The following is a 10,725-nucleotide window of genomic DNA, read 5'->3' on the forward strand; positions in this document are numbered from 1 at the left end:
TGGAGATGTATGGAGCCGTTGGAGGGAGTTTCTACTGTTGGAGACATTAGCAAGTATCGATACTTATGAGAGGTATTGATACCTTGCTCCACTATTTGGCAATTTTTGCTATTGACTTGCCAAGTTTCAATGCATGTAAGGCATGTACCTATACTTGAGTGCCCATGTACTGATACCTTCAGGCAAGTGTTGATACATTGACCCTTATTTTGTAATTTTAGTTATTGGCTTACCATGTATTAATAGATCATGTCTAGATAACTATACATAGCCTCAAATTTACTTTAAAAGGCCTCGAAATATTTGTAAAAGGACTAGGAGTACTCAAAAACTTTTATGACTCTTGAGAATAATTTAAGTGTAGTCGAATTAAGTTAAAAATATAATTAAAGAAAATTGTAATTTATTTTATTATATCAAAAACAATTAAAAATTAAAACTCCTTTTTTATATAACAAAACATTAGAAAATTTTAATTTGAAAAAACTCCACCTCAATCAAACATTATTTTCAAGTTGCACACTTCATCTAGGTTGATGGATAAAAGAGCCCGTTGGGTCACCTTACTCATGCTCCCTTTACCATTACATGACTCCTCAAAACAAAATTAGTATGATTACTCATGCTCATAGTTACTGTCCAGGGTCAAATTGCTTGGCAACATCACTGGATTGTCACTTGGCATAGTAACATCCAACGGTTGATCTTGATTATCACCCTTATCATTCCATAACATTCATGGCAAATGGTCGGCAATCCCTTGTATTTAATCAAATTCGAAGGCACCGTAGTGTTGCAGTCATTTTTCACAACTTGTTCATGAAGTAATCTCACCCAAACTACAACATGGGAGGGGGTGTTGTTCTTTAGTAGAAAAATCCCAACTCCATAGCTGAACGGTGAAGCAACTCCCATAAAGTCCCTCCACAGGAAAGCTTTTGTCTAGGTCAGTTAATTCTCCTTATAAGTGCAATCGACCTGCTTTACAATCTCATACTTTTTGTCAATCAAATTATGTGCTCGATTCAAGAACCGAATGCTATTACCACCACACTCTTTGAATGACTGCTTCTCCATCTCGACATCCGTCATCATTCAATTAAATCTAACATCTTTCTCTTATTATGCAGGCAGGGGTCTCAAATTTCCAGTGTTAATCATGTTTATTACAACTGTGGGTCCAAACTCCAAAATTCTGATGTTAAGCACTCGAAGAGTCATAGGCCCAAATTTAAGAAATTGGGCAGCCCACTCTAATTCGGGCAGGAAATTCGGGTCGGTATCTAATACGGGTCTCCATTTAACCCCAAATTTCCCGCCCGCCGCCCACCCCTGTTATTTTTACAGTGGAGGGAAAATCTAAAATCCCCACAAATTTCAACGTCAATGGCGAGAAGACGACTAAGACTGCACCGCTCCTCCGACGAAGAACCACCACCACCACAACAACAACTAGAAAATGAACCTCCACATGAAAGCTCCGCCGTCACTAACCAGTCCGTGACTGTATCTCCTCCTAACCCTAACCCCGACCAAACACTTCAAATCTCCGACGACGATTTCGTCGATGTCGATGAAAGTTTCACTCCTCCTTCTCCTCCTCCTCTGGCGGAGGAAATGGCTGCACCGGTTACATCAGTTGAAAGCTCTGGCTCTCCGATTGGGGACTTTCTTTTAAGAATGGGACTCAAATTGAGGAGAGAATGGCTGGATTCTTGCGTTCAAGGACTAGAGAGCTCGGTCCCTAGGTTTTCGACTCTCGATGCTTCTGCAAAATCGAAGCTTTGCTTTCAACAATTCTTGTTTTCTGATATGAATTATTCCGGCGGCGGTATTCTTCCGTCAAATGTTGATTCAATGCATCTTGTTGATCTCAAAGGACCCTTTGTCTTGCAGGTTCGGTCATAACGACACTAAATATTCAAAACTATTATATAAATGAATGCTTTGATGTTGCAAATCTTTGTTCATGTTGATTTTGTATCTTTCTAGGTTGATGAAATTGTAAATATCAGTTGTCCGCTCAAAGGAAGGTATCAGGAGACACCTTCTGGGATCAAGAGGTGCCTTAAGTTATCCATGACAGATGGTGTTCAACGTGTGTTTGGCATGGAATACAGGCATATTAAAGATCTTCAAGTTTTGGCTCCTGCTGGATTAAAGGTTCTTCTCTAGTGCTATTGCTGATTTTTGTGTGGTATTTCTAATAGGGGATGCTAGTTTCAATATTGATGATCTTATTATGCTTGAGATATGTTAAGAGTCCAACTTAAAAACAACTAATAATAAGCGGAGGGGCTTAACTAAAATTTAATACTTAACAGATGTGGGATAATGCCACTTAAACACTCCCCCTCGCGTGTAGATCACATGGTCTATATGTGCACAATTTCATCAGGGGTCGTCAAGACCTCACATGAGGTTAGGTAGGAAAAAAACAACATAACAAAACCAGGATTCTGATGCCATGTTAAACATCCTAGCTAAAACTAATCGGTAATAGGTGGAGGGGCTCAACTTCAATATAAGACCATGGGAAATCTAATAGACTAATACTTAACAGATTGAGACAATGTCACTTAACAAGATAAATCATATAAATGGTTCCCGTCCATAATATGTTTGGAGAGTCCCTTTCAGAAGGGTAACCAGCGGTTGCATGATCTTCACTTGATTTGGGTGCATGAATTTGAATCAATGACATTTTGACAGCTTTTGGCCTATTAGTTTCTGACTTTTGACTTAACAATTTGGTCATATACGGATCTTTTAAAATCTTCTTCTATATTTACAGGGTGATGGTGTGTGACATTGGATATAAGTTGTTTGCATGGCTACTTGAAGACAAGCTATGCTGTCTCATCAATTCATGTCAAGAGAATATTACCTCTACTTCATAAATTGTAAAGGATCCATAAAAATTCCCATTTTCTAAGAAAGAGTTTCTTTTACATTGTTCTGCAACGTTTTTATCTTGATTTGTATGACGGGACATACCTTTAATTTTCAGTCGAATGATTCATTACGGTTTCTCGCAATGAGTTGCTGTCCAAACTGCTTAATTTGTTGGGCAAGGTCTCTTTTCCTTTTACTGTTGGCACAACACTTAGATTAGCCCTTATTCGGTTTGCCACTGAAACATTTATTCATGTCAACCCATAAAATAAAACCTATAAGTCCTATTGATCTCCAAAGCTTTGATGTACTCAGGTTATATCTTTTATTCTGTAGGTTGCTATCTGTAACGTACATATACGACATGGGCTTCTTGTGCTGGTCCCTGAAAGTTTACAAATTTTAGGGGGAGTGGTTGAGGACTTAGAAGCAGCACGACAGCGTCTTGTTACTGAAGTAAACAAGCCACCTAGGGGTAAAAGGTATTGTTCTATTCCAAGAATGTGTCTACCATTTCGTTTCATGTGCATTACAAATGTTTTTGTGTTATCATAATCAAAATCAAAAGATATTGCCCTTAAAGGTTGTACAGTAAGGAGTATTTAGTCCCTAGTTCAGAATTGTGTGTTTGTAGTTTAATGATTGCTATTTAAACTGTTTTGAAACTTGGAATGATCTTACAGATTATGAATCAATTGATGAGCCCCAAAAATTTACTTTGAATCATGAATGTTTCATTGTTACGAGTCCTCTTTTCTCTCTACCTTATGCAGAACAAAGTCAGGAGTGGTTCCTCCTTTAGCAACTAGAGCAACTCTTGCTGCATGGCCACCAAATGGTGTTAATGCTGTTGAGCCAACTAACAATTTAATATCTCAAAATTCAGCTCCTCTTCGGGCAGATGAAAGAGGTTGTATATTATTTGTTTGTTTTTTAAATCAAATGCAATGGGTTGACTTTCCAAAGTAAAAAAAAAAAATGAGTACACAAAAAGTTGGTTGCATGCTGTTTATGTTTGTTATAAATGTAATTTTGAGGGGAGATGTTGATCAATGCCTTTTTATGTATAGTAATATTTGAGAAGTCCTACAGAGCAGAAAATGAGATGGAAAATAGTGGGATAAAAAGAGGATCTTTCCCTCTTAGTTTGCGTTCTTTCTGCCTGCTCTTTGACAACGACAGGCAGCTTAAATATATTAACTCTTAAGAGTTAAGCATTTACTGCTTCACTTGAGTTAAAGAACTGGAGGTTGACATTTCTTGTTGAAGAAGCGAGAGACTTCTTTTGCTTGGACTTCTCTTAACTGCTTTTAGTTGGTGATACACCCTAATTGTTTTGCACCTGTAGTTTGAAGGCACATGAAATTTTATATGGTGATTTGGCAAATTGAGGACCTATTTGATTGATTCTATGACAATTTCTTCTTTTCCGTATATCCATACATTGCAGGTGCTACTTTGGTTTCATCTAGCACTGTTACTCTAAGAACTACAGAGAATCCTACTGCTCATATGGGTGGGGCGAATGCTGTGCCTAATTCTTCATCTGATGTTGCTTTGGATGTTGAGAGGATGCATATTGATAGTGTTCCCATTAGCAGAGAAAATGCTACATCAAACTCGAATTCAAGTATTGTTCCAGATGATGAGCTCGTCCATATCGTTGATGTGGTTGAACATCCTCTCATACTGTCTGGAGACCGAGAAGTACCCTTTACATACTTGGCTAGTTTGTCAGCCAAGTGGGCTGCCATTAAAGATAAAGCTACACAAGTACAGGGAAAAATTAAGGTATCCGTAGTTTCCTATTTCTAATAATTTTCAATCTTTGATGACACTTAAATTTTAGCATTCAAGATTTGTCTAGCGATTTTAAAATGGATAACCCAGGGTTAGATTAGAATCGCCTTGCATCATATATTTAGTTGGTTTCTAATATCTTATCTTTCTGAAATTTTTCTTAATTTTATGAAATATTTTTGTAGTGCTTTTTGACTGGTGTTAAGGGATTCCGGTATAAGCAAAGGACAACTTACGAGCTGCTGTGTTATGTTGATGATGGCAGTCTTATCTCCGAGATCCTCATTGATCACAATGTAATTTCATGCTGAAGCAACACAACCTGGATTTTGTAAAGCAAATAGGAGAAACATGAATTTTCTCTTTTACTCCCAATATTGACTTGCTAATTTGCATCAATCCTCAATGTTCTCTCTCTTTCTAAAAACCTCTTTTTAGGTCTTATGGCTTTTTACCTGCAATGCTATGATTTTACTGCAACTTGAGAACTTAAATATGTTGGTATTTCTGAATTCCAGGTTGTGCAGAAAGGAATAGGTCATTCTCCCCAGGAGGTCACTTCTGCTCTTTCTTCTTCAGACAAACAAAAAGTTAGTGGTATGAAGGAGATTATGAGGCAGTTTCAGGCATTTTTAGCACATTTTGAGGTAAAGCTTGCCAATCTTCAACTTTTTATCAACAATTATTAGTTTTACTCATTTGGCTGTAATTGATCTGAGTCGAGCTAAAACAGCAAGAAACTAGAGCTTGATCAGGAATTTGCTGCTGAAACTCGGTTTGCTCAATTGAATATTATTATGGAAGCTCGAGCAAAGCTCGAAGTAAAATCAAACTATTTGAGCTTGGGTAGATTAAGCTCATTCACATGATTAATTTACTCAAGCTCAAGTTTGAACTCGTTTTATATACAGAAATATTATAGTTGAACAACATAATTTAGGATTCAAGGTTTAAGTGCGTTCATATATATTAAGGGTATAGTAGTTAATAGTTTAAATATTATAACTAAAAAACTCGTTTAAGCTTGTGAGTTGCTCAAATTGAACATTAAGATGCTTGATCGCGAGCACAAATGACTTATTTAGACTCTAGGTCTTGTAAATGATTGGTTTTATTGTTGGGCACTTCCATCATTATGTGCAAAAATGTTATTCTCCAGGGAATGATGCTTGTAGAAATAAACAAAACATCATCTCTTCCAATTGCCAAGGAGATGACCCAAGGCTGTTCTGCATCTGATGCACGGTTGCTTCTTAGAAGATTGAAGCCTCCTCCTCGAACACCAGAGCACCGGTCATCGGATCCCATTGAGATATCCCCTTAATTGCCTGCATGTTACAACTACAACTGGTTTTCGAATTTCGTATTGGAATCCATGATCCTTTGTTTTGCATAAAAATCAAGGATCCATGGAGCTTCACTTCATTGCAACAGCAAGGCATGTATTTACATGGATCCGTTGACAAATTTTGAGAAGAAAACTGGTTAGAAGAACAATGACAGCTACAAATTGATTTCAAATGTATAGTTTGTATGATTTAACTAATGGAAAAACAGAAACTTCTATTTAAATTAAGTTCTTTATATATTACACAGTTTTTTTGGGCATGGGGTTCGGCATCAAGGGAGAAGAAGCTGCTTGATTTCATTAACTACATGGAGTATCTTCTTGCTAGGTGAATCCCTGTAAGAAGATCCAGGCCCTAATATCATGAACCGGTTCCACCCATCCATAATCTCAGGGCAAAAGACCTTCCAAAGTATGGTGGTCTCCATCCACGATGGCACCGTCAAGCATCTGTCCCCACGCCTGGCGCTTTCAACTATTGCCTTTGCACATTTCTCTACCGACTCTACTGGCATCAAACTCACTTGGACCTGCCACCAATTCATACAAACCCGTTACATAATAAATCTGAACTAGAATAAAAATTTAATTGGCCAACTTTATTAATTTTTTAAACTTTTAATAAATTTTATAAAAACGGTTGAAAACCGATGGTCGGACCAGCGATCTGTTGGGAAAGAAAATGAAAATTCCATTGCTTTATAAAATAAAGTGAACCTACACTTAAACCACTAATGGAATTAATATAATGAGTTAATCGAATAACAATTAAAAAAATAAAAATACTCATTTATAAAGTAAAATGAATCTATATTTACTATAAACCACTGACTGAGTTAATATCATGGTTAATTAAGTAAAAGACTAAAATTATTTTGGAAGTGTTATCGTGATTTTATATATTTGAATTAACGTGATGAGTTGATAAATATTTAATTTAATTAAAAAATAAAAATACCCTCACTTATTAGAGTATTATTTAAAAAGCATTTTTGTGTTTTATATAAAAAAATAGAAAAATATAATTGAATGGATGCATTTTTGGTTTTCCACATTGACTCATTTGTTTTTAGGTCTCACAGTAAAGTGTATATTATTTAAGAACCATTTGAGTATCATATTGTTCAAGTTACTTACATCTCTCATTTCTCGATCAACTTCCAATCTGCCTTCCTTTGATAGGAATTTGCCTTCGGTCATCTCGGTATCAATAAATCCAGGCTTCACGATTGTGATTCCGATTCGAGTCCCAAATTCAATCCTCAATGTCTCGTAAAAGCTTATCAGTGCAGCTTTGCTTGCCTTGAATTATTGCATCAACTTCATTATTAGAATTGCTCAAAGTTCATATATAACAGTAATGATGATGAGATATCTTACATTGTAGAAGGCAGTTCTGGGTGCAAATACCCATCCAGCACATGATGATATCACTATTATCTTCCCTTTACTCTTCTTTAGGTGTTGCTGTGCAAAATAACTGCTGTATACTGAACCCCAGAAGTTTATGTCCTGAGATAAGTTAATCTTTAGTCCCTAAACTAACTAACTTTCTCATCTTGCTACTTGTCAACATTAATCCCTAAACTTTGACAATCTTTGATATTGTACAATATCATCGCCTAAAACTTTTTTTAGAAAAGTGTGACTTCTTCATGAAAACCGAAAAAGATTATCAAGTTTAAAGGCAAATATTATTTTATCCCCAATTTAATCTATAATCAATTTCATCAATTCATGTTGAATATTAAAAGCCAAATGATTGATTACTATAGCTGGTGAAGCCTTAGTGATATCATCATAATCTTCAAACAAGCAGACCGGCGCAACTCCAGCATTGGCGACCAAATGATCCACTGTTATCAACATTATTAAAAAAAATCACCAAAGAATCCGAAAAGTCATGAAAGCAAGTCAAAATACATTTGGTTCGTTTACTAAAATAGACATTTTGTTATTTTATTAAAAAGACAAATTAATTTTGGCCATTTTACCAAAAAAACCTTTTTTTTTTCAAAATTTATCGAAATGGGCCACATTTTTAATTATTTACCGGAATGGGTCATTTTCGCGAAATCGCTGCCACGTCAGCACGATGTCAGGGTACGTGCCAGGAAATCGCGTCTACGTCAGTGCGATTTGCTGACGTGGACACAAATAGCGCCCTCTAGGACGCGATTTGCTGACGTGGCATGAACAATTTATGCTTTTTAGCTTGAAAAACTTTGAAAGGCCATAACTTTCGCTCGGTTGTCCGATTGAGACAATTTTTTTTTATTTCGAATAACTTTTCGAGATATACGCGCTGACAAACTGCTTAGAGATGAATAGGGACTAATTTGTAAAGTATAATTTGTTAGTTACGAGTATAGGGACTAAAGTATAATTATTTCAAAATTAGCATGAAATTTTTGTATTTAAGAATATTTGAATGTTATGGAAGGATGAAATTGAATTTGAATTGAAAAAAGAAGCTTAGATTTGAAAATATGACTATTTAGGTTTTAGGGACTAAATTGAATAAAATCGAAAAAATGGAATGAGCTGACTTATACCTATAACAGGATGATATAAGACAATTCTGTAAAAAAGATCTGGTGTTTACTTCAAATAAGTAAGGAAAATAATGATTTGAATGTTTCAAAATTCAATTTTAAACCGAAAAAATTAAAATTTAGGGGCAAAAAAGAATCTTTTTTTACGAAAACTGCAGCAAATCACCTTTGGCAGTTTTCCAGCACGTAGATCTCGAAAATTTATTCGAAATAAAAAAAATCGTCTCAATCGGACAACCGAGCGAAAAGTTATGGCCTTTCAAAGTTTTTCAAGCTTAAAAACATAAACTGTTCATCCACGTCAGCAAATCGCGTCCTCGTAGGCGCGATTTGTGTCTACGTAAGCAAATCGCGCTGACGTGGACGCGATGTCATGGCGCTGACATGAACGCGATGTCATGGCGCTGACATGAACGCGATTTCGCGAAAAATGGCTCATTCCGGTAAATAATCAAAAAATCGGCCCATTTCGGTAAATTTTAAAAGAAAGGGCTTTTTTTGGTCATTTGCCCATTAATTTTTTATATGTTTGATCAAAATTTAAAAAATTATTTTTTTTACCGTTAAGTGAAGAACAAAATAACTAGATAATTATATAAAGAATAAAAGTATAATAAAAACCCTGATCTTTTTATATAGTAAAAATAAATGAAATTTTTAATAAAATGATCAGTTTATTCTAAAATAAAAAAACTAATTTACCTGATAAAAATACAATACCAGAAATTAAAATTTAATAGGAGTATTTTGTTGTTTGAGTAGAAGAACAATCAGTTTAATAGGGGCTTTTTTGAGTAAAGAAGCAAATAAGGGCCTCCATGGTACATCATGAGGTGGTACAGTGCTTCTTACATTGTCCAAAGTGGTTCACAGTGGCATCAATAAACCGCTTACAGTCATCAATGTTAGAGACATCTCCAAGTATGTAAACACTTTCAGGTGACCCAATTATCTCACACACATCCGCTACTTCTTGCAGACGTCGCTTTCTCCTTGCAACGAGTGCTAATCGAGCTCCTCTCCTTGCATACTCATATGCCAAATGCTTCAACAAAAAACCCCAACAATAATCAGTCCAATAATGAATAATCATATATATATGTATGTATTTAGGGATTGGTTTAGTTCAAACCTCGCCAATGCCGGAAGATGCTCCGGTAATAAGCACAACTTTTCCGGTCAAATTTTCTTTGAATAAGGTTCTGGCAGTGGAGATAAGGGAGTTGAGAAAACGATATTGGTGAAGGAAGAAGAGTGCAAGAAGGGATATAGTAATAACGATAACATTCATCAACTTATCGGCCAAATCCATGGCTTCTTTCGGAAATATTATTCTTTGAGATGGAAGCCCAGTTTCTCAAGATTTGTAGAACAAGTGAAATCTCATGGCTTTCAAGGTCTACAACTTTTCGCAACGTAGCAATTTTGCATGTAGGGAATTCGACACGTACCTCCGTTTTTTTTAATGTTTTATTTCAGTGCGGGTTTGGGTGTATTAGGGTTGTAATTGAAATCAGCAGTTAATTTCGACCTTGAATTTGAAGATGTTATAATTAATTTAAATTTAAAATAAAAATTTAAAATTCCTAATTTTCAAGAAGTATATGGACTATACGCATATTTTAACCTACCAATTTTTGTACCCAAGCTTGAACTCGAGCTCGACTTGATAATTAAACTTAGGGTTAATAATATATATTAATGGTAACATCGTAATTTAATAATACAAAATATGAAAAGTTCGATAAGACTCGAGAGCCATTCGGTCAAGTATTACTAAGCTCAAATTGGGATTAACCAATAACTTGGCTCAATAATTACCGAATCAAGTTCAATTTTTTTCGAATCAAATTCTAATAGCTTGCGAACACCAATATCTCATTTACACCCTAGATAATATTAGATAAGACTATATTATTAATTAACAATATGTTAAAATTCGAGTTAAATATATCAAAAGAGTCCTTAAATTTTATCCTTTTTTAGAAATATATTTTTGTTTGGGCATGATTTTATTTAATTTTAGTCTATTTTTATTTATACCTTTCAAACCCTTAGATAGAAAGAAAATACATTTAAACATATTTAAACTTGCATATTCATTATTATTATAACAATAACAGTACT

At 35.2% G+C, this 10,725-nt stretch overlaps 2 protein-coding genes across 2 annotated transcripts; one reads left to right on the forward strand and one right to left on the reverse strand.

Annotated features, from left to right (window-relative positions):
* The first annotated feature begins 1,323 nt into the window (after nucleotides 1–1,323).
* On the forward strand, nucleotides 1,324–6,267 carry LOC107953572 (recQ-mediated genome instability protein 1). Its single transcript, XM_016888916.2, has 8 exons — nucleotides 1,324–1,896; nucleotides 1,993–2,163; nucleotides 3,232–3,377; nucleotides 3,669–3,805; nucleotides 4,346–4,686; nucleotides 4,881–4,991; nucleotides 5,214–5,342; nucleotides 5,855–6,267. Exons 1-8 carry the CDS (start codon nucleotides 1,387–1,389, stop codon nucleotides 6,017–6,019), a joined length of 1,710 nt encoding a protein of 569 aa, XP_016744405.1. The 5' UTR covers nucleotides 1,324–1,386; the 3' UTR covers nucleotides 6,020–6,267.
* On the reverse strand, nucleotides 6,242–9,966 carry LOC107953574 (11-beta-hydroxysteroid dehydrogenase-like 6). The gene is made up of 6 exons (XM_016888917.2): nucleotides 9,731–9,966; nucleotides 9,451–9,643; nucleotides 7,814–7,899; nucleotides 7,424–7,555; nucleotides 7,181–7,345; nucleotides 6,242–6,573 (listed from the first exon to the last, which is right to left on the reverse strand). The coding sequence occupies exons 1-6, from the start codon at nucleotides 9,908–9,910 to the stop codon at nucleotides 6,316–6,318; spliced, it is 1,014 nt and encodes a 337-aa protein (XP_016744406.1). The 5' UTR covers nucleotides 9,911–9,966; the 3' UTR covers nucleotides 6,242–6,315.
* Between the last annotated feature and the right edge of the window lie 759 nt (nucleotides 9,967–10,725).

This window comes from Gossypium hirsutum, chromosome D07 (genome assembly GCF_007990345.1).
Source record: "Gossypium hirsutum isolate 1008001.06 chromosome D07, Gossypium_hirsutum_v2.1, whole genome shotgun sequence".
Taxonomy (NCBI): Eukaryota; Viridiplantae; Streptophyta; class Magnoliopsida; order Malvales; family Malvaceae; genus Gossypium; species Gossypium hirsutum.